Source organism: Vanellus vanellus, assembly GCF_965231255.1.
Source record: "Vanellus vanellus genome assembly, chromosome: 2".
In the NCBI taxonomy this organism is placed as follows: domain Eukaryota; kingdom Metazoa; phylum Chordata; class Aves; order Charadriiformes; family Charadriidae; genus Vanellus; species Vanellus vanellus.
The window spans coordinates 5,885,986-5,910,769 of record NC_138906.1 but is presented as its reverse complement, the minus strand read 5'-3'; the positions used below and the strand labels follow the sequence as shown (position 1 = coordinate 5,910,769).

General features: G+C 40.0%; 1 protein-coding gene across 3 annotated transcripts in view; it reads right to left on the bottom strand.

The window, feature by feature from the left end:
• Positions 1–24,784, bottom strand: part of CTDSPL (CTD small phosphatase like) — an 84,986-nt gene that overhangs the window by 5,498 nt on the left and 54,704 nt on the right. Inside the window, exons 3-7 of one of the 3 annotated variants that reach the window (XM_082479959.1) lie at positions 20,929–20,961; positions 17,216–17,269; positions 14,005–14,106; positions 8,966–9,022; positions 1,576–1,668 (exon numbers count right to left, since the gene is read on the bottom strand). In XM_082479959.1, the coding sequence (XP_082336085.1) occupies positions 1,576–1,668; positions 8,966–9,022; positions 14,005–14,106; positions 17,216–17,269; positions 20,929–20,961 (339 nt within the window). The remainder of the gene's footprint in view (positions 1–1,575; positions 1,669–8,965; positions 9,023–14,004; positions 14,107–17,215; positions 17,270–20,928; positions 20,962–24,784) is intronic. The other 2 variants (XM_082479960.1, XM_082479961.1) reach the window with 2 other exon arrangements.

Sequence of the window (24,784 nt, the reverse complement as noted above, 5' to 3'; positions counted from 1 at the left end):
GAAATAAGGCTAATTCACAGAACCATACAAAGAAGGGGCACAAAGTCGTTTCAGATAAACTGCCCTTTCTTCATTTTCCTCCTGCTCCTTGTTAATTAACGTACATGCCTGCAAACCTGAAGTGATTAATAGACAGAGAACACAAAACTAGGACGGTTATCTTTCTAAGGAAGGCTAACTTGCACGCTAATGTTTTCTGCAATTTATCAATTAGGTTTTATTCTTAGGGCCAACTTGTAGGTACCCCAGAAGGTGATGGATCCAGAGATCTCACCTAACATTCCCATAAAACCAACCAACGCCAACAGAAAATCTATATGAAGCCATTTCCACAGCTGATTCATCTCCATGTGCCTCTGAAAATAAACTGCAATGAAGGCATCTGAGCTTGATGCAGCTTTTTCAAATGATGCCCATGGAGCCACAGAATTAAGAATCTTAAGATTACCAAATTGCATAATTGAGCCATAAAAGATCAGACAAAGATGTTATTAGGAAAAATGCCCATGTACAATACTAGGAAATTCTCATTTTATATATAAGATGATACTTTGAATGAGGCACAGCTTAGATCCCCACCATTGATATAAACCGTCCAAGGAAAGGTATCCAAATAAACCAGACCATGAAATAGGCATGTACTTGAAAATGGCAGTTACAGGTTATTTTTGCAGGACAGGAGTTACTATTTCCTATATTTTAAACTGAGAAACAAAGCTGATGTTGGCATCAAACATCTCTTGACTATGAAAACTGCTAGACACCTAACTGCTCCGTTATTTAGGATTTTCACAATGTGACCGAACAGAACACAGCAAACAGAGTGCAGGGGAGGACCCTCTGGTAAGGCAGCACTGTATCAGATCAAAGAGGGTCCTGCCCCCTTCCACCGTCTCTACATTAGGTCGGAGTACCTTACTATGCTAGAGCATTACTTAGAAACCATCAATATAATTTTACAAACAAGACACCACAATTACAATACATCAAAAGAAGCGAAGAACTTAAGATGTCTACTACTGTAACGTCTACCACAAAACTACCTACGAGGTACTACTGCTACTGGAGACCAGAGGGCACAAAATATTCCCGTTCGCGTTTCAAGCGTTACAGTGTCCGATTTGCTAACTCCAGATTGCAACTGCACCTCGACAGAACAAAAACACGTTCCTAATTTTCATATGCGGTAAATTTCTGAATCACTGGTTGATCATGTAGATAGCGTTAAAATACAGTCTATTTTATTTCATGCCCAGCTTTAATATACTGCTTTACTTGCAGGCTATTTGTTCTAATTTCTCACGATAACCATGGTAACTTGTAAGCCTTTCATATTGGCATTATGAGCAATGCATGGAGGCTACATTATGAGACGAGCCCATATGTGATGGTGTTACCATGGAAACACTTACCCACACACTAGCAGACAAAGTACACACTGTCAGACAAAGAAGCAGAAAAGAAGGGGAAAAATTAAGATAGTACCAACTGTGGAAATAATTATCCATAGAAAACCCAACCAAAAGTCCACAGACCAGCACGGTAAGGGCTAACATGATGAAGAGAGGAACAAACCTTGGCTAGACTGGCTGTGAAGAGTACACATTCAAAGAGCTCTCCCATCCTCTGAAGAAACTCATCCACATGTGGTCGTTTCAATACATAAACCTGGAATGACAATGACTATTTAGGTCAAATGGTGTTGAAGGTAAAAGGAGAGGAAAAAAACCCCAACCCCCGAACACTCCTGTAACACTTGAAGAAACAAAAGTTAGCACGGAAGCAGTTCAAATGAAATGTTGAAAGAAAAAAAAAAAAAAGGGTATACAAGATAAAAGTAGACATGCAATAATGAGAAATTTGAATGCACGGGCTGCCAAGACCCATGCTGATTATGCAATTGCAAATACTGTGCATCTCTGGAGTGATGCTTCTCGAAAAAAATCTCATTAAAGGCAAAGCGAGACACTAGGACTTCTCAAGAAGCAAGGATTTGGGTCTCTCAACTGAAACGATTTTGGTGCTGGTGTCTTCAGTCCTGAAGAGCTTTACAGAAGGAATAAATCTGATGAAACCTCTACGATGACAAGAATTGCACAATGGGGAACTGTTTTCTTCCTGTGGCTAATTCTTTCATTTTTTAAATTCCAGGCGCTAAGTACCGTATCTCACTAGGGATAGTTATCAGTCATCCGGCTCTGCAGAGAGCTTTCACCACAAACCTTCATAGCACCATGCAGAACGTCTAGCCAACGCCGCTTGCAAAATCTGGTGGCAAAGTCTACAGCATCTTCTGCGACCCTGCCATAAAGACGGCGGATACTCAGCGTCTCTCTCCTCTTGAGCAGCTTAGTTTCAGCCGCGCTATCTTGCCTTTTTGCACTGACAACCATCCAGGCAGCTCGGCTGCCTACTGTCAACAACCTGATGAATAGATATTAGAGTCTCCTCCTTGCCTCTCTTTTCAGGGCAAGCAAGACGATTTGCGTTCACAGAAAATACCGAGATAAGTTAACTGCTGCTCAGAAAGCTCACAAGTAGTTCACAATATACTGGGAAGCTGAAGAGGGGAGTCTGCTTGAAAAATATTTATCTGTCTTGTTTGCAGTTAGATTACAAGTTTGAGAGAAAACACTGGCAGCATTTTATCTCCTTCGTTTGGCAAATAATCCTTAATACTGGAAATTTCAAGTGGAGAAGCCTGGCGTAGAACTGAATTCAGGAAGGATTGCCAGACTGATGCAATTTCAGGAATTTGTTTCTCCGATATGGAAAACTAGATTAATTGTATGTATTTTACTAGATTCATATTAATAAAGAGGTAAAAAAAAAAACCATAAGGCACCCAGAGAAAAAGGCTGAAAGAGACAAATATGGAAACGCCAGCTTGAACTGAAGTGTAACAATGAAAGCCTTTAGCAAAAGAAGAAAAAAAAAAAGTTGCATAATAGGGACTTGAAATTGAAAACCTAAACCTGAAAGCAGTGTTTTATTAAAAACATATATGGAGCTGTACTTTAATGACTGACGCAGAAGTGTTAATTACTTTTCCACTTTATGCAGCATATAGCTCATAGGAAGAGCACTTCATCTGCTTTAAGTTATGTCTATGAAGTTTACCTAAACTATTTCTGGCCCCTCAAATTCAAACAATACAGTCAAACTTTGATACAGATAACAATTTACAACCCAGATTTATTTTTTATTTTTCAAAACAACCACAGCAGCACCTAACCAAGCAAATAAATGTGACGCTTCATGAATTAAAGACAGTTAACAGATGTACTTCAACGCTGCTCTCCTTCCAGATAATTAATTACAGCAAAGCTTCCTCTATGTCACTAGGCATAAGCCAAGTAATTTCCTCTCCCGTAACAATGCAATTAATTTTTCACTTAAATCTTACTACACAAAGTTGTTCTGTAGTATTTTCTTTCCAAAGTATACCTTTATAAAAATAGGAAGATGGAGGTAGAAAGACAGTTGCAGTCCCTCTGCCTTTGGGTACCCAGGAAGAGACTGACTCGCCAGTTGTAAGAGGAAAGACAGCAGCATGCGAGTTACTCCTTAACTCTACAGCTCCTAATGAAGTTCTTAATTCTTTAGCCTTATATTACATCCCTACACTTATTTTTGAGGACAGAAAAGGGACACCCCAGAGTCTTACAGCCGTTCTTGGATAGAAAGTGCTGGAATTTAATATTAATTTCCCTTTGAAAACCTCGTGGTTTTCAGCCGCAGCAAAAGAAGTCTCCTCTTTGCTCTCTCTATCCCTACCTATGTCCGTGTCGGTGAAGTATTTCCACTTGGAATGTAATTACAAACTCCAAGCCAAGGATACGAACTTTGCTGCTTGCAACATAACCCACCTCCCCCATAACGAGAGCCTACAGTAAATCAACCCAGCAGCTACAGCCCGAGAGCTCCTTCACCACGGGCTGGCGGGCAGGAGGGGGCTTATAAAAGCAAGTATTTGCAATATGCGCTCTTTTGGCAGTTTGTAGCTCTCCTAATACTGCAACTAGTCAGTATTAGCTGTAAGTACTCCGCATTTTAAGTGGTATCGTCTCCCTTCTGCAGTTTAGATCTCCCGATCCACTACGGAGCGCCCTCAACCTCCTCTACTTGAGTTTCTCTTGCTCTTTTGCTTCAAATCTTACTTATTGGGCTCTGGCCAACAGATTTGCTCCTCACGTTAAATGCCGTATTAATAATAAATGTGATCTCTTAGGATGAGATCTCACCAAATGTTTCCCTTAATTCTCTCCCTCTCTAAAAAGCCCCAACTCCTTCACATTTTTTTTTTTTTAAGTTTTTTTTTTTTTTTGGCAAAACAACCTATTTTAATACTCTGCATGATTATTCCCCTTGAAGTTTTTTTTTGTTGTTGTTGTTTGTTTTTTTTTTGAGAAGTCCTACTTAGATCCTGGAAGCAACTGCAAGTGTACTGGTATCCTGGGCTACAAAATCTTTTTTGGTTTACTTCCCATGAAACGCTTTCTTCAGCTGACAGTGCAGCTCTTTTCTCCTCTTCCTCCTCGCTTGGAATTTTTTCCCCTTTACTTTGTCAGTGGCTGGACTCGCATCTCAATGCCGCATGGTTATTTGTGGCTTGGCTTTTTCCTCCGTTGCCTGATGTCTTCGGTTTAAGGCTCTAGACTAACTGGCTCCTGGCATTTTTCTGAGATTTATATACTGTCTTCAGGGTATTAAAAAAAGAAACCCTCCAGTTTTTCTGTATTGTATGCTCACTAATTTCTTCCTTATCACAGTAAGAATTTAGGGGACTAGAGTCTTTTTTTTTTAATTATTATTATTTAAAATGAACCTTACTCTTAAAATGTTAAGGCACAAATCAGGCACTAGGCATGTTTTCACAGGATTCTGTACTTACAGCTACTGATGTCAGAACACAAGTAATTATCTTTAATTGTTTTCAAGCATTTGGTATTTCCACATACATTTTCTATACCTCAAAGCAGTCTCAACCTAGAAAGGCTCGGTATTTGTAAACCAAAAGAGAAACCCAGCTCAATTTTAATCAATTAAATAGGACACAAAGAGTTGCCTTTCAAAACCAGCTTTACAATAACGACATCTTCAAGTAACGACACAGAAATGTGCCCATGACAACGCAAGCTCCCCGTTCGCGGGCGGGATGCATCTTCTTTACCGTGAGCAGAAAATAACACTCATCCTTGAGCCTCGTCTTTCTGGTTCGCGCAGTTGTGGCTGCCTCCCAGTGCAAGTAACCAAGAATAGGCCAACTAGAAGGGATACAGCCTATCCTGGATTACTTGAACCAGGCCACAGCCTTCCGTAGGAGAATTAAGGAATTTAGTCCTTTATAGGAAGAAAGTTTTTTATTTGAACAGGGTTTTCCCCGACCAATAAAAAAACATTTTGTACATTAAAGTATACATGCTAACACTTTCTTTGCTTTCAACAACTAAAAATAAGCAATTTAATTAAAAGAAAAAACCCAAACACTTAAAAACTTGTTTCACTCGACACACAAACGACATTCAAGAATGAAATGCCAAGTAACACCAAAACAAACTGGCTGTCCTCTTTACGCTTTGACACCGCCAACAAGGCACGGAGGCATTGCAAGCCAATTTGGATAAAAAGCTAAAGGACCACCATACCCTAAAAATCTTTACCCGTTGGGGATTAAAGCTATATTTAACGCACGGTTTCTAATCGGGGGCTTGTGATAGTTCTGCGCTTGTTAAGTGGATAGCACGCTCCAAAAGAAAGGACGTGTTCTTGCAGAAGTTATTTCAAGGGTACCAAACAGGTTGAACATCTTTTCTCCAGCCACTGCTTTCATGCTGCATAGACTTCCTCTAAAGTGCGCTCTCAGTTGCGACACATTCCACTGGATTTCCCCATTTCTCACTTACAATGTGCTAGAGCAGGGGACCAGCTCCGATTTCCTTTTATTCAGAGAAGCAGAGAGAAATGAGAGAACGGACCAGAAGAGTGTCAGCTTGCGTTAGAACTGCCCTTTTGTATCTGTGCCATCGTTTCCAACACAAAGCGTGGGATTCATCTCCCGTAACTTTAGCTGCCCTGTACACGGGCACGGTCTCTGCAGGCGTCTAAGACCCACAACAGAAGGAAAGAGAGGTACCTCCACACACGAGTTATTTCCTTAAAAAACGACAACTCCTTTCTAAAGACAAGGGAAATTAAACTAAAGGAAGATGGGAGAGGGACAAAGGGTGTTGAGAAAAAGCTATTTTATAATCTAGGGAAGCTGGTTTGCCCACGCAGCCTTTAAGATGATGATTTGAATTGTCCTCCCTATAGAAGAACAAGAGTCTCTCTGACCTTTGGATTAGAAATGACATAAGAGAAAATAAATTCCCCAAACTAAAGACAGCCTTTTTTGAATACCTCTGTTGCACAACAAAAACATTACAACATTTACCACGAACAAAACTCGTTAGATAAGTCAGTCTCAAAACTCTTTCAAGCGCAGAGCAATTGAATTTGCCACAGCTTGTAGTTTTGGTATATGAGATCCAAAGAATCTCATGTGATTTCAAATTTCTTCCTGAATGGGCACTTCTGAACTGGCAGAGCTCTCCGTTTGTTTTCCACGGGGCTCAAAGGCAGAGCTCAAGTACATCAATACTCTGTCAGACAATCTCCTGCTCGATAAGATACCAGGCTTACTGGGAAAGCAGGTTGGGATACACGCTATGGACCATGTGGTTCCACAACAATTCACATATCCTGTGATATTTTTAACAGGTGGCATTATTTCCCAATGCCAACGATTAATCTTTGAGTACATAAACTGCTTAAGAAAATGGACAGGCATTACACAGATGACAAATTCTGAGAGGTAAAAATTGCTGATACTTGTTCAGTTTATGCTTTAAATGAATAAAAAATTACAGGTTTGAAGTGGAAACTGGCTGTCAAAGCTCTACAGCCTGTGTTAACACTCAGACTAAGCCAGAACGTCCGCTTTCGCCCTTCAGGTTATCACAGTTAAATAAAAAAGACTGCTGGACGCTGGTACGTTACTCCGCCTGCAGGAGCCCCAGACTGCCTGTTCTGCATACCGTATAAACGACCTTTATTTCAAAGATTACAAACTCCTTACAATTAACTTCATTTCAACCACCCAGATCCAACTCAGATTTTTACCTATTTTAGAGATTAAAAACTTGAAATACAAAGAGATTAAGCAATTTCCTTGAAGATGACTCAGGAGCAAAGCACAGAGACTGACTTCACTTGACCTTCTCCATCAAGAGCATCCTTCCTCCTGTTCACGTTTAGGCTCTGGACAAATCCACTCCCCTTGAACCAGCTGTTTGGGGTTTTTTTTTCCTCCCCACACCCAGTCATCTTGAGTGCCTATCTGCATTACATTTGGTGGTGAATCTGGAAGCCTGCAGCGGGCAACGGAAAAGCAACAGGCTTTTGAAGTGCCTGCCTGTAAAGCCCAAATAGTCTTTTATTCGGTTTTGTTTCAAAATGTAAACATATAATCTTGACAAGCTAAGTGATCACAATCCTAAACCATTTAAAATTGTTAGGCAACCTATTTTATTTCCTTTCAAAAGCATTCAAGAAAGTTTTAGGACAGAAAATGTCTGCATTACAGCACCAAACACAATCAAAGCCCACATCAAACGAAGACAGACAATATCACAATATAAATCTCCCAAAACGTCCCTTACGTGTTTTAAGCATTCAGCTCTGGTGAACATTACAGGTTTCAGTACCCCAGATACTGAATTCTTCTACAGAAAACAGGGACGTTGTAGAAGCTGTCAAACAATCGTCACTTTAAAATATGTTTCAGTCCGCTGACATATTTAGTAATTTTTTATAGAGTGACAATCACATGGATTGTTTCATAACAGGAAATCAAACAAAACCATGAACTGACTTTACGATCTATCAATTGTTCCAAGGTCAAAATGTGAACCTGTTTGTCCAAGTAAAAAAAATCCATATGAAAGACAATATTTAAAAAAATTGAAGTATTTAGAATCACCATTAAATTACACGCAGAGAAGATGTGCCACTCAATAACTGCATTACCTTTAACCTACAACAACCAACAAAAGAAGTTTCAGATCATTTGCAAGATTCCTACACCAGAAAGGCTCAACTTCACATTAACCAGAAAATCCCATCTCCAGCAAGAACTTTAATATATGTCTGAAGAGGAAAATTTACGGCACTGTAATTTATTTCGTTTAACATTTTCAGAAATTACTACTGATTAAAGACACCAAGCTAAGATACATGAAGGGGACTGATTTTCAAATTATGGGTGTTTTGCATTTACTGGAAACCATTTCACAGAGTCTTAAGTGAAGTTCTTAAAGAATAAGACATAAAAATTAGTCTCCTTGCAATTTTGTCCAGACCTTTTAAAGACGCTGAAGTGTATAAAAAAGTCCTATCAGAGGAACTTAAATTACTTACAGAAAGAAAAGAGGACAGAACTTAAAACACAGATGGCCACAAAAACTGAAGAAACGTTTGTTCTTCCTTAATACTTTTATAAAGCTTTGTCATTATGAACTACCAACAGACATTAGAGTCAACTTATGTCCTGTTTGTCTGCGGAGGGAATGAGAAACGCAGTATTCAAATAGGTTTTTCTGGGCCCAGCAATGTTTGAAACCCCATCCTTAGATCCTGTTTGAAAATGTTTTGGAATTGACAGAGAGACAAGTACTGAAGCACCGAGAGAGAGAGAGATTGCGGAGAACTGAAAAAGTTAAAATCGAGACTTAATTGTTAGAAACTACGTACCCGGTCAAACAGGGACAGCTGTCTGGATGGTCCACGCCAGAGCACACAGCTTTTGTATTTTGCAAAAGGAGAAGTTATCGAATGTAAAGCAGCAAATGGAGAAGGATAACGCTCTGGGACACTGAGGACCGTTCCACTACCAGAACAACGCTAAAGGAACACCAGCGCTTACCTGATGTATGGTTCCATCAATTTCAACAGGAACGATGAAATCAGCATTGCTAATTGGCTGGAAGGAATGACAAGGAAATAAATCAACGTTAAAAATACCATCGTTAGAGGTAAAATTTCAGAGGTGTAAAAGAGAAGACTACTTCTCAGGAACAAGTTAATAAGCATTGTTAATTACACAAATCCAGTCTGCACATGTGCCCGTTACACACACAAGTCAGAAGCCTTATGAGGCCACACTCACCAGATACTGCGTTTCCCTCTTCCCTCATCTTATTAAGCTTCATACAACGTAATATGCTTCACTGCCTGAATAACCCCCACTACCAGGATAAAAATCTATTTGGATAACTCTTTCATCGAGTCTGTGTGGATGATGACAAAGAAATTCAGCTATGTGCTTCAATTATTCTGCTCTGGGTCACCAATTAATAATTAATTAAAAATAAAGACAGCAGTAAAAGTAATAGGTAAAGGTCATATTTGAATCGGGAGCTGCAACAAGACAAGTCATACAGTTAAATGATTCTCAAGACGTGATACCTCAAAAGAACATGCTATACCAATCAAATTAATCATGTAAAACTGCATTTCAATTCAAAAGGGAAGAGCAGGCACACCCTGGCCAAGGCCTTGAATCGGTTTTTCCAGCCTGCTGAATACAACTTATTTCTTTACTGGGGGAAACTGCTGGTCAGGTAAAATTGTTTTGGAAAGCAGAAACGTCCTTGTAGGCATAGTCGAATCTTGGCTAGGCAGTAGTAGTGGTAGTTGGGGAACACACTGCTAACAATGTTCACAAGTTCAAATGGACATCAAACTTGGCAGAATCCTTTGGTACGGCTCATGCCTTACGTCCCAGATGAAAAAAAAAAATAAAAAAAAAAAATCATGTAAACATGCGCAGCTGAAGTTTGTAACTCACCCGATGATGTGCAGCTTGGAAATGGCTGAGACACAGAGCTGCCAAATATAGTTTTAACGGGACTGATGAACAGACAATATGCTTCGTGGCTAACTGCCTAAAACGAAGGCTGGGAGTAGTTTGGCTGGTAACTGGTACGGCATAACTAAGGCTGGAAAACATCTTCACTCAGCTCTGTCAGACTTGCACAGACTTTCCCACTTGGTTTTCTGCATCAGCCAACAGACTGATCTCAGGTACCACCGAGGAGGTGCCCCTGAAGAACCTGCGAGACTAGAAACAGTCTTCAAATCCTTTCGGGGGGACGAGAAAGCAGAGAAGCAGCCAAGGGAAAGAGACTGAGAAGCAGAGCACAAACTGCTATGCTTAAACAGGTGCTCTGTGAGAAATGGTACGAAAAGAGAATCCTGCAGTATTAACCTGACAGCATCACTTTGATCCCATTCTCTGGAAAAATGCCTTTCTAATTCCACTGTCAAACGACTTTCCTATGAGGAGAGCAAAGCGACCATAGGAATTTATACGGAGGGCAGCACCCTCTCTGAGGAGTGAAGTCATTAATAAGGAAAATGGTTTGATCTGACGTCTGCAAGTGCTGTGCCAGAGGGCAAGTGAGAAGCTACACTGAATCCACTCATCCTGACCAACCAGTACCGGCAACCAAACCTCCAGAGCAGCCGATGCTGGAAAACTCCATCCTGTTGACGACCACTGTGCTAAAGAATTCCTCAAGTACCCACAGATATGATCTAGATTTTTTTTTTTTTTTTTTTTAAGCTGAAATCAAGCAATTTCCGAGATATATCCCCCTTTCTGCTTCTGAAAAAGACAAGATGGGATGCTCCCATCTGTCACCTGCATGAAGCCCTCAGACAGAGAAGACACTGCAGCATCTCTAATAGCCACCCAACAGGTACACAAAAACGTTCTGAAGCTTCACCTTAAAAGAAACCCAAATGAACTGTCAATAAGACTCAGCCACCAAAGTTTTCAAGTGGGTGCCAGCTCCGTGCATACTTTGAAGAGACTTGCACGCACTTGAAGAATTTATATATGCATGACTCCCTTAAGCAAGGTAAATATTCTGCAGCAGCAGAAAAAGACTAGGTCACTGCAAGCTGCAAAGGTTTTGAAGCCCACTGATAAAAACAGCTATTACTGAACTTTTTCAACAGGAGAAGCACCAACCAGATGTCAGAGAAAACCACATTCTGTTTAGACAACCTAATTTTTGCTAACACATAAAACTCACGCTTAGACTTTGTTACACTAAACAAACTACTCTTAACTGTGTACTTGCTTCCCCCACTTGTATTTTAGGCGCTATGTAGTTTTCTTGTTGGCACAAGCGATAAGGAAGAGAGCTTGGACGGGGGTTCTGTGTTTCATCACGATGGGAAGACAGGAGAAAAGCCTGCAACGCTTTGCTGGATGAAGGTTTCTGGGGTTGCACACGTGAAGCACGTACACGCCTCGAGTGGGAACCGCAGACAGAGCGTGAAAGACGACGATGTATTTCCATTGAAAATCTTTACTTCGATTTGAACTGTTTCTGTTTAATAGAACGCTTCAGTTTTACACGTTCTAAAAAAGTTTCACAGGCAGTTTTGGATATGACTACATTCCAGACTTGCATGTGGTTTAATTCATTTTATATAAAACCGTGTTTACATGTCTTTGATTTAATAATTTATGATTTTTGCTTCTATTATTGTTTTATGATGGGAATGATAACTATAACGTCTATCTATTCCTTTTTTACTCTTGCCAAAGCACCCCAAATTTATTCCTTTAATATGCACTTAACATGAAAGACTAGTACCTCCTTAAAGCCTCAAAAATACGCAGGGGCATAAAAAGACAAGAATTACCTTCCTTCAGATGTTGCTGCTTTCATAAAAGACCACTTTAAATACTCTGCCTCTCTGGTTGTGTTAAAAAAAAAGTTATCTGCATTTGAAATATGAAGCCTATTTCATAACAGAATTATGAATTCTAAAACATCATGTGGTTTAAATAAAGCCTTTTGTACTAAAAATCACAAATTTTATGTATGCTTTTACAGCTTTAAAGTGGGGACTTGCCTGGTAGAGCAGACATGTTTTAAAAGAGACAGCAAAAGTAACTTGATTATTCAGGCAGAGCAGAGTGCATATAGGTACTGAAGCCCCTGGTCTTCTGGGAATCCATCATATTTTCGATGACCACAACAGCCTTAACTTCAGCTGAAGTATCTCCCTTTGTGAAACAAAATCCAGGCGGACCACTGGACAGTGCCAGGCACTAAACAGCTAAAAGCCACTTCCTCCAACACTCGGTCGTCTCTTACACACTCCCATTAACAGGGCTTCACACTAAAATAATGCCATCGTAGCTGTCAGACTCCAATACTGCAGAAATTTCAACGTTTGCCTCACGCTCTTCACAGAAAAGAGGACCAGTTTACTTTTCCTAACACAAAACATTATTCAGTGTTCAAGACTACGTAGAATAACCTTTTGATTTTTCTGAAGTATCTGTTTAACATCATTTAAATACCCATTAAATGTGATCTCAATAAACAGGATGATTAAAATGAGCCCACTGCGAAAGGAGTCTGCAATAAAAGCAAACCTCAATCCTACAAGAAAGGACTTACACTATGTCAACCATCAAACATGTATTTCTTGAAAATGGTTTAAAAAAAAATTAATAACCACCTAAATTGAATCTCATTTTGTTTCAAAAACCCAGAAAAATCACAGTACAAAGTTACCAACAGCACTCAGAAAACAAACTTTTATTTTTACACTTCAGGCAACACTAAGCCTAACACCTCATCTTTTTGATGTAAATTTAGACTTTTCAATTCAGCTTTCCCTTCCTATTTTTGACTTTCATTTAATTAGGGAGGCATGGTCCCTCCCTTCCCAATTCAGCTGTGTTTCCAGCCCCCCTGAAAAATTCTCCAGCGCAAGTTCAGTCTGGGTAGAGAAGCCAAGGATCTGGCACGGAGGTGAAGAGGTTCCTGTACGCCACCACAAATTGTTATACACCATTAGGCACAATAAAGACAGAGCAGAATCTCAATTTCAGTTTGAGGCACAGGAATATTTGTTCTAGTATCTCCATATAAGGTCTTCTTTAAGTCAACAAAGACAGGCCCTTGCCAAATTCTAACCACAACATGAATTATGGTTTGCATATTTAAATGCTGGCAACTAAATATTGCAGGATTAAAACGCTGAGTTTATGCTAGCAGTGAAAAATGGAGTGCAACCAAAACTAGAAGACTATAAAGCTGGTGGTAACTCTTGCCTGCTGCTATTAAGGAAACATACTATTGAGCCTTATAAATTCCCCAGTATCAAAGTATAAAACTAGCAGATGCTTTATCACGCCTGACATTTGCTGAACAGAAATACTACCAGTACTCTGAGCCAATGTAGGTTATTTGTGTTTCTGAATGCTCCTATTCTAACTTTAGCCCTACTTAACAATAGAAAAATACCACTACTTCCACCACATGCTGAATTCTGAAGGGTTATAAAAGTTGCTTCTACAAGATAACTGACTCATCAGCAACAGCTAAATGCCATTTGCTTTCCTGTTGTGAAAGCTAAATACTTAAAAATAGTTACTGCGATGGGGACAGCAGCCTGACACGGAGAACAACCTTCTCCAGCAACAGAGCACAGCAGACACCGGTACCCAAAATCCACTGTTTTAAGGTGCATCTACCCAGCAGAAAGCTACGCTGAGTTCCCATTCCCCTAGACTAACTATGGCACCATTTAAACTTCAAAACCACAACCATATTGTCAGAGCAACAAATTTCGCTCCTGTTAAGATACAGCTCCTTGTGGGAAAAATTACCACACACAGCCGTAAAGTCAATAGCCATTCCAGGCCTCGCCGCCGTGGGTGTGACGTTCTCAGAATCAAAAACCGTAGCAGTGTCTGTGTAACTGCCCTTACAGCTAAATTAGGATGAAAATTCATAGGAGTAACACCGAGAACCACCAGGCACCCTGGGAGAGCCCGTAAGACTCGTTAATGCGTTAAGAGGCTTAACAGTTCCTACAACATTCACTGACAGATTCAAGTCGCGAGAGATCGCTTTTGAATTTACTCACCTTAAATGAACTGTGCACTAAAGTTTCATCTAAATCAATGACCACACACTTCTTCCCATAGTCTGATGCTGTCAGTTCTGGCAGGAGGTATTTAGCTGGTGGCTAAAAACAATAAGAAAAGAGGAAGACAACAACAAAAAAAAGTAAAACTTCGATTGAAGGGGCAACTCTTCTGGCAACATTACTATTCTAGTAGTTACAGGGAACTGAAATACATGACTCGAAGTTGAATCTTTTTCTGGGCTTATGGCAAGTACATGTATGGAAATTAACGGCTCATGGGATACCCATAGTGAATTTTTAGTGATTTTTTTTTTTTTTTTTTTTTTTTTTTTTTTGAAGAGACTTGTTTAGGATGCTCTCCAAAGCATTAGAAATGAAAATGATAAAACACCACCACTAGCTAAAACAAGAAGAGAAAAATAGGACATTTGATACAATGATATCTTTTCCAGTGACCCTCTTCCTAATGCCTCGGGTTTGGATGCTGCTGTTACCCTACTCGGTATCAATGCCCTTTCCAGCCACATCACGCTGAGGGACATTGACACACATCATTCGTTCTTGAAAGATTATTTATTGAAAGATGCTGAAGTGGAGAAACCAACTCTGAAGCAAGGCAGCACTACTAATTTGATGTTCCAGCATGCCTCCACTCTCATTTTTACCACTTTTGAGGGTGCTGACCATGAGCTTTCATGTGACTTACATTCCCAATCAAGGCAGAAAACCTGGAGTACAGAAAGCCCTCCTAAAGCCGGCTCTCCTACAGCACGCTGCCCTTCCTGAAGATGGTACCAATTACATGAATTGACAGTTTTTCTGAAAGCAATGCAGTCACAGTCTCCTGATTGCTCATTCCCCACTGTAACATCCCAACCTGCAATACACTTGTGTTACTTTAGACTTCAGCACTAGATACATCCCGAAATATCAGAAATGGGAGAGAACGTTTCCATTTGGAGCTGAAACACTGCTGCCACTCACTTAAAGGTTTTCTTTTTTTTTTTTTTTTTTGATGAAGGAAAAGGACTAGCTTTGTAGAAAAGTATCAATAGGGAGAAGCTCAACACCGAGAGGAAATTAAATTAATTAAGAATTGGATGCAGAACTCTAACTTCATTCTTTTGCTATCTTTTTATCTCTTCAGACAACGTCGCTCTGGTACGGATGCATCTATGTGGATTTTGTTCTTTCCACCAGCCTTTTGCAGAGGTGCTCGCAGAGACCCGAGGCCACCCCTTTGCAGACAGCGGGTGACAAACAGATGAGTCGGACACTCTCCGAACACCCTACGGCAGCAGGGACGGATGACTTCATTAACCACTGATTGATTTCAGATGTCGTCTTAGGCTGACAGATACCAGCCACTGATGCCAGTGGCTCGTTTAAATGAAGTTAACTAACAAATGAGATGCTGGACTTAAGTAAAAGCATCTTTAGCTAAAGTGTAAGTTACTGGGGGATTTTAGGAGTGCTCACTGAAACTGATTTAGTTCCTTACAATTAACATCAACAACGGTTTCTTCAGCTCCCAAAATGGAAGCTGCCTTGCTTAAGAGCCACTTGTCTTAATACACTTTCTCTCAGCACGCATCTAAATGACCTCCAAGAAAAAACAACCACTGCCTAATGCCTGTAAATGCACATTCATCACAGTGACCTAACCAGACTGAAATTTATAGGACACCCTTTCTAGGTTATATATCTAGGTATATATCACTTCCACAACCCATTTAGAGACAATAATCTTCAGAACTCATGTTCTGATACCGATATCTTGTCTTTGAAGAAGACAAAAAGGTAGGAGCATGCCAAGAAACTTAAAGCATACTTTTTTTTTCCTAAAGAATAGTTCAGTTCATTTTTGTACTCTTAAGGCTGTTAGTTTTTAGTTGGAATTTTTGACTAAGTTCATCTGCACAAACAGTTCAAAGCCAGCAATTTCTTCTGCTATATGAATCCTTTTTCAAACTGAAAATATCTATATATATGGAAAATATACGGAAATAGATATTCTTTCATATAAAAATATGCATATGAAAATACGAGCACTGTTCTATCTCAGATATCTTTGGTTTTAATCTGGAAACTAGTATGCCTGTCATTGGGAAAAGGATGGACATACACCAAAGACTACAAAATGCAGGAACCTTCAACTCTGTGAAGCCGAATTCCTCGACTGCGCGGTGAGGGACAGCCTGTTCCTTCTCACCCACCGGCAGCTCTGCTCTCTCAAAGGCAGCGGCGGGAGAGGAACAAGCTTATCTGCGGTATCTACACAGACATGCTGGTTACCGCTGGAGTTTCTCTCCCTTTTTAGTATTGCCTTGGAAGATAATGTGTAATTATTGACCAAACTTTATCTAGCAAGACTACTCCTCAAGGTTTTTCCTGGGACAAGTCTCCCATTAGGGCCCACCAACCTTCCTACGAGCTTTGGCTTCTTGAATTCAATCTGATCCCGTTTTCAAAGACACCTGGTCCACAGTCCGCACATTAGAAGATTAGAAAAAAATACATTTTCCATTTCAAAATCTGTGTATCTGTTACTCTCAACTTTGAAAACGCATTTGCCAACCGATAATCTAACAGGGACAAGGAAACTATTCTGAAGCTGAAGGCACTACAAGTGGTGAGACTGCTCAACATCTGGTGTTTGGAGCAAGGATGACATTTTTGAGGCTTTAGGAACTTAAAGGATTTGTATGTCGGGTATCAGCCTATTTGTTTTGCCGTTCAAGCTTTCTGGTCTAAAGCAATTTCCACGTGCAAAGAGTAGCAAAGCTTTTAGGCAGAAACAACCATTAGTCAATATTGTATTTTAATTTCCTCACTAATGGAGGCATACGCCAAGAAGAGTCACAATTACCAGATTTCCATCATAGTTAATAGTGAATAGTTATGGATCTTTGATAATTTTTTTTTTTTTTTTTAAAACATAGTAGCTTTAAAGCTATCGAAGATAATTAAGAGCATTTAATTGTGGCTAACAGCAACTCGTATTTACTAGGTAATACTCTCCGACAGACTGCAGGCTTCCACAGAACTCAGCAAAAAAAAATAACAGGGTAGCTCAGCACTGCAAGCCCTAGCTTGGTCTTCAATTCCAACAAGAAATAAAGTGTATACAAGTTAAAGCTTTTAAACTAGTCACTGTTTGGGATTTATGCATTCCAGCCAGGTCTCACGGCTGATCAGCTTAACAGACCTTGTAGTGAACCGACTGCTGCACTGCTTCAGTCCCGTGGAAATAGTATATTCCCTAAGAGAAAAAAAAAAAAAAAAAGGGGGTGGTGGCGGCAAGAAAACAGGACTTTTGGTTGAAGCATAAACAGCTGGTCAACACAAACCTTTCAGAAATTTACTGTATAAAACAATCATAACCTTTCTTCCCTGTAGGCCCATATTTCCCACAGAGACGAGTATCAGAATTAATAAGCCCTTTCTTTGTATACTGGAAGTGTTGTCGAGCGTAAGTGCAGCCCATTAATTCAGCGTTCACGGTGCCTTCAATTCACACTTTTGGTCGCACTCTGCATAGCTAACAGCTTCTCCCAGCGCTTACGCACAGAAATACTCTAATAGAAGATAAATTATTCCCACTTAGAACACAGCTGCCAGAAGATGCCAGCTCTGGTTACGAAACAGGCAGTTCACAAAATTTCTTCTCGGAAAAGATTACTACAAGAAATTGTCTAAATGTAGGCGAGGACAAGTGAAAAAGCAATATCCCAGTGCTAAGATTTAACTTCTGCAGGGATTCTGCAGACTGCTTTTGGTACCACACCTTCATACTGGGATTTTAAATTGAACACACAAAATGGAAACTCCAACTCGTTTCAGCAGGTGCACGAGTACAGCTTTGTATTTCCTCTACCTTTTCATTCTTTTGAATGAAAACAAGTGCTGAAGTCACTATGGGTCTACTCTGATTTCTCTACCATATTCCTTTCCAAACAAAGCTGTGAAAAATCCAGGAAAGCACAGGCCGCCTGAGCTACACTTCCTGTGTTTTTACGTCAGGCCTATCGCAAAACTCCTCAAATTACCATTCTGCCCAACTCTCAGCTGATTTTTTCTACTTTTGTGTTTTCTAGTTTTGGGTTTTTTTTTGTTGTTGGTTTTTTTTTGTTTGTTTTTTTTTCCTCTCTCTAGTTTTGTGTGTTTATCTCAGCTGTAAAAATAAATCATTTTGCAGTATTAGGAAAAAAAATAATCAATGACGCTGCTGTTTAATCTTTGCCTTATCTGGAAACAGTTTCAGAATAGGAGACACAAACAGGATAAAGTTCATCTTTAAAAAAAAAACAAAAAACCAAAGTCACACTGTTTCTATTTTCTGAAGACTCTAACTTGAAGCTGGAATGTTTTTTGCTTAGCGGTTGTCTGTATCAATAAGCGAGTGAAAATTCATGTTAATTCAAGTTTTTAAATTAAGTGCCATTAATACAGGAAAATTCTGATTCAGCAGGAGATATACTGCACTGATACTCCACATATGTGCAGAAAGCAACGGAAGTTTTCAAACAGGTGACCTCAGCAGACTGCCAGATTTTATACACGCATGATGAAGCTCCAGAAAACCTCCTATTTCGACTGGAGGCTTCAACTTGAAAGTTTAACGAGTAGGGAGCGGGCAGTGCGCTTTCCAGAATTCACCAAGGAATTCATTAAACACTGGAAGTGATAACATTTGCAGTGAGCCCCATAAAAAGTAAATGTCCAGCTCGACTGTGACCGAGCTCGCTCTGTGTCTGTTTAGAAGGTTTTTCTCCTGGTATGTGCACTCCATACACTTCGAACAGGCTGTTCCTCAGCCACGACCCCACGAAGCAGAACATGGAGAATTTCTGCCTTAATGGGATTCAACCCACAGTTAAGAGTTGTCACAGGTTGAACCTCTGGGCTCCAGCCCTTGTGAGACTGGCAAAAAGGACCGCTTTAATTTTAGGTGTTTTTCTTTTATAACGTTGGCTTTGCGTCTTCGTTCCTACCACCTTCTCCACAGGCAGCTCACTTCTGCCTTTATTTAGCAGATTACGTACTAACGCTGGCTGGCTTCTGTTTGACCGCGAGCAGCGCTCTGATACGGGGAGAGTAAGTGTCACACAACTGCTCAGGGTGACGGCCGCTTGATGCCACCTGCACGTCCCGCTGGAGGAAGGCATCGGATGGCCCCGGAGAAGAGGAACGGGTGCGTTTAAAGTCACCTGCTCACTGAGAACTCTATGTCATGACTGCAAAGTTAATTTTGCTGCCTTATTAACGGGCTGGGAATATAGATCAGCAAAATTACAGTTGAGCTGCAAATAAAAAATAAAAAAATCCTGAAAAAAAAAAAAACCAAAAACACAAAATCCTCAAAAAACCCAACTTCTTCTTGAATCCTTCATTATCCTACCACTACCCGAACCTAACAGAGCACTGCTTTAACATCAGAAAGAACGTATTCTACCAAAGTATCTCACTCCACGTTTGTACCTGACAAAGCTGGACTCATTTGTTGTTTGAAAATTTTGTTCTGTTTGAATTCTTATTTCGTTAATACTGACACTCACTCTTAGGCAAAATTTTATTCCAGGTCAGAGCACAGCCAGAACATGTTTTACGTTCAAATAACCAGAGCAACTACAGTCACCAAACAGAATCTGGCAGGTATGTAAAAGGAAAAGTAATTTAGAAATCAGTATTTTCATATATCCGAAGTCTTCTATGCCCAGACTTGCATATATTCAAAGTGCATGCATGTATGTGTGTGCATACATACATGCACACGTGCGCAAACATATGCATGAGCCATATTAGAAGTAAATTCCTAATAGAAATAATAGGTAAGCAATAAAGAGTTCTAACTCTTTAACAGTTCTTAAATCCAAGAAAAAGTGGTGAAGGAGGGAAGTGATCTGCACAGTTATAGCAATCTCTTGAGAGCACTGCACTGCAGCACGGACAGGGTTCCTACAGGAGGTCTTGTAATGTTGGGCTACAAGAGAAGGAAGGGAAAGAGTCAAAAAAAAAAAAAAAAAAAAAAAAAAAGGGTATCTTGGGGAATTTTCAGGTCTCTAGGGGCTACCAAATATCTCAAGAAAGAGGGCTGCGTCAGTGACTCCGCACATCAGCACTGCTGTTTCCTGGAAAACTCTGCAATAATGAAGTATTATAAACAGCAAAGGAGGTCAAAAAACCCAACGTATTTCCAGATTTAAAAAGTCTAAATCTTCATCCACATAAAAAACACGTAGAAAAGAGCGATTTTTGACCAAAAAAGGTTAAAGTTAATTTAATTAAAAGCTTCAGTTTAAAGAACTGGGCTTTTTTTTTTTTTCCTTCCTTTTATTTAGTTTTGCAAAATAATTCAGATGCCAAATGGCATTCCAAGTTTAATCCAGGGAAGATAAGCAGAAATATTAAGGCCTATAAAACAACAACTGATACTGAGAGCATCCTCTTGAAGGAGTACAATAACACAGTTATGGTCAATGTACTCTTGTTTTCCTAAAGTGGCTTGTTTCAAACAAATTATGTCTAAGTCTTCTTTTTGAACCGGAATAAAGGGAAAAAAATCAGAGGAAAAGGTTTTTGTAACTGTGTCCCACATCATGATGACGAGACACCTTTTGTCTCTATTAAAATAAGTAACTTCAACTTTCAGACTACTTCACGCATTTTCAAAATGATAAAAATTCAGAAATGAATTTAACTGAGCTGCAAGATGAAAACCCTATAAAACCCAAACCCTTCTTTTAGTTTTTGTACACCACGTGTGGTTCAATTCATCTCTGAGTATACAACACTGCAGACAGAACGTAAAACCCTTTTGTTAACATGCAACACAAAACAGACCTGTTAGACTGCAACATAAGATGAATCAAAGCAAAAGTTATGAAAATTATTAAAAGAAAAAGGGATAAAAATACATACACTTGGTATAGGCATGACCTGCATCTGGTCACCCTGGGGAAAAAGAAAAAAAAAAAATCACTGTAAGGGTAATGGCTTTTAAAGGGTAGAACAAAGGTCTGAAGCAGTAAATGTAGCACTCAAACATTTTAAACCAAAAGTTCAAAGTATTCAAGAAACCAGGGTAAAAAAACCAAAAACAGGATCTTGCATTTTAGTTGCTGAAATGATCTGTTAGTATATCGGCATTTATGATTTTTAGGGGACTGGACTGGTAAAACCCATGCTATGATTAATAAGAGATGATAATAAGAAAGTACCTGTATTTACTGTAACTTTTTCAGCTTTAAGGTCTACTAATGGGTATATTTGTCTGTTTTCACTGCAGCAACAAGAGGCTCAGCCAGACCTTGGTAGCAGGACAGACGCCCACTCCTTGAAGTTGGAATTTCCTTGAGACAACTGCCTCAGCAAAGACAACATTTTTACTTGGGCGACAGCAAAATGTCCGAGAAGGACAGGATGAATGATAAACCAATCCAAGGAATCCCACTTTCTTCACCCAGAAAGAGGCAAGAGTATCAGTGCTCTTCCCATGGTTTCCCTTTTGTACCGTACTTGGGAGAAGGCAAGGCAGTCTTGGCCAACTTGACCTTTTCTTATCATCCTGGGACCTGACGTACGGAGACAGAGACACTTCCAAACGGAGAAGGCTGCTCACGGGGTTGCCAACTCAACATGTAAGACCATTTTGGGAAATAGGAAATGTATTTTCTAATCCTTCTAATCTGTAAAAAACAAGTATTTGCTTTCTGATGGGCACAGCACTTGAGAAAACCCCAGGAAGCCGACCTTTCTAGCACAGACGGTGCTTAGGTAGATGATTTTATTCTTTAATTACTTAGACACCACAGGCTCTGACTACCAGCAGACTATCTATTGAAAGAGCTGTTTTCAACATTGGAACATCCAGCTGAAAAAGCCTTGCGTTCACTTGTTTTGGAGTCTAACACAGTGTTGACACATCATTGACAAATGAAAGTAATTCAATATTAATTTTAAAGTCTGCTCTTTTTATTGCTACAACAGCAGAAATTTTTACTGAAGTTTGACCAGAATGCAGAGGAGCTGATGGAGCAGCTAGAGAGCAGCAACCACCATGAACTGTCAAGAAGTTAGCCCTAGTAAAAAGTACCTGATCTCTATAAAAACAAAACACACAAAAATTGGTAAGAATCCAAATTTTCCTCAAGACAATGGCAAAAAGAGGAGGTGGAAAAGAGTGTAATTCAGCACCTTAATGTCCTGTTAGTGTAATCCCACCTGAAGCTCGTGGGCCATTTCAGAAAGGAGTGGATTTGAGTAGGTGCCAGTCGGATTTGCTGGCCTGAGATCAAATTGTTATCAAGGATATGGTTACGTAGGCAGAGCACAGATTGCGAACCTGTGTTTTGTTTTGTTTTGAAAGACATTCTTTGCATTCACTGGTAGAGAATAAAATACAACTGGAGCTTCTCTTCTCTGTCAACAGATGAAAACAGTATATGAGAGGTAGAGGCATATCCACAGCTACGGTACAAGATTATCTTACTCTTGGACACGAATATAGCTGTGTATCACATCAGGCTTTCCCACAGACTTCAAGAGACACTCACTGCAGCGTAACTTGCTTTCTATTGTGGCAATCTCTTGAAGGAAGAGCTGCACCCCCCGGTATTACTGTTCAGCCTGACTTTCATGGGAGTCCAGAATCCAAGCTGCTAAAAGACATGCCTTACTGTTCACTTTATTTTTCTTGCCGAATTTCTTAAATCAAAAAAAAAAAAAAAAAAAAAAAAAAGAAAACAAGGAAGTTTCCTCTTAGGAAACCTAAAAGTACATATGCAAAAAATCAAAATGGTAATAATGACAACTGGAAAAACAAGCAGAAAGATAAATGCAAGAGTCTGCTGGTAAAGCGTAAGTGTTCAAGAACAGGAGCATGCTTTTTAAAAACAATCCTGCTATGGGAAACTTTCAAAGTGTCCTGCCTCATTTCCTGGTGCCTTGGAACAGGAAGGGAAGTAGGTCATAACGCTATCGTTTGAAATAGATGACAGATGAGTGCATTTGGTGAAGCCTTTCCATGAGCTCCTGATGCTTGTAACAGGACAAAGCCGTTCCTAGAATGCCAAAATTTTCCCACTGTATCACTAAGATAGCCCAGGAACCAATTTGTCCAGCCATTGAAATCATTTTTTTTTTTTCACGGCACAATATATACAGATGAAATGATAAATCCTACCTTTTCCCTTAGCTACGTCATTTTAGTTTGAGAGACACAACATTTTCAGTACCGTGTCCGTTCATGAATGCTGTCTGTCTACGGTTGCGTATGGGATCAATGAGCACCAAGTGACAGACGACACCATTTTCCTTTTTTGAGAACAGTCTGCATTCAAAGATAAGGAGCTGTTTCATTTTAAAGAATAACCCCTTAAAAGAAGCAGCTGATCAAAAGAACAGATTTATCATATTTGCTTCTTTAACACAAAGCTTATACTAGACTGTGATAGGTTCTTTAAAGACAATGATATAGTAGCTATTTGACTCTTTCATTGACTTGAACTATTGAGCTTTGTCTCTTAATATAGAAGACTTTTTGGGGAGGCAAAGAAGGTCAGAATGAGTGGGCAGAGACAGAGGAACCAAACATAGCGATGCAAAAGGGGTTTTTGTTTTCTAGACAGACCTGCCATACCACATGCTGATGGTGACCAACAGAACCAAACACTAGGAACTGTCTTGCTCTGATTAGCTAAGGTTAAGCGGGAGAAAGAGTACTATTATTTACATTAATCTCACTTATCTTCCTCCACACTGGGTAGCGAGACTGGTTTCCATGTCTGTTCGGAAAGCATGTTGTTATTAGACTCCCCATCAGAATCCATGCTCTCGTGGCTCCTCCAGGTTTCTTGTGTGAAGGAGATGCTACTTTTGACTTCAAGAACGTGCTTCCCTACAAGCCGTTTTTCTCACTCTGGTAGACCATATTCTCACTGGACAGAGACGATCCCATCCCTTGCACTTTTAGGTATGTTAGAAATAGAGATCCCTGATGCAGCATCGGCCTGGAGATGACAGCACCATAGAGCAAAGAGCAACGAGGAGTAGGAGACCACTTTTGTAGTGGTCAGGGTTGGTAAGGTGGAAATTCAAGGACTTGACCTTTCTGACTTCATTCCTGTTACCGGGAAAGCAGCGAGGGCAGCTGCTGCCCCAGAATAAACCTTCTTCTAATTCTGTCTTCTTCCCTGTTGACTGGGGATCAAGACCTTCTCCTCTAATCCAAGTGTAAAAAAAGCCTTTCCTCATTCATGCTTTGTCTTGTTAAACACGAGCCATCTGCCCGATTTGTATCTAACTGTGAAACACAAGCAGAGATGAGTCTAGTGGAAGTGGGTTGTAAGTGAAACAGCAAAGTGCCGACAGACTTGTCGGAGCTCCTTCACCCACCATGACTGAAGGTGAAAGGAAGAGAGAGCCACTTTGCATCTAGGTTTTCTCACCTTCCTCTATCTAGATCCCTCCTTGAAGCCTGCCGATGAAATCTGTACCCACAAACACTTCAAAACTCAGGTAACAAACTCACCCCCCAAAAACCCCTTACATCCAGAAGCATGCCCAGAAAATCCTCAAATTGAGTCAAGTTGCTAATTGAAGAACAGAAGTTGAGATTTGAATTTATTTATAAGGAAACAAAAAAAAAAATCCCTCTCCCAACACTCTGGCCCCTAAAAAAAACCCAACAAAACCAAACAAAAACAAACAAAAAAACCCCACTGGCTGGAAGGTCTTGGTGAGCTGCCTGCTGCTGAGGAGGCAGGAAAAATTTAGC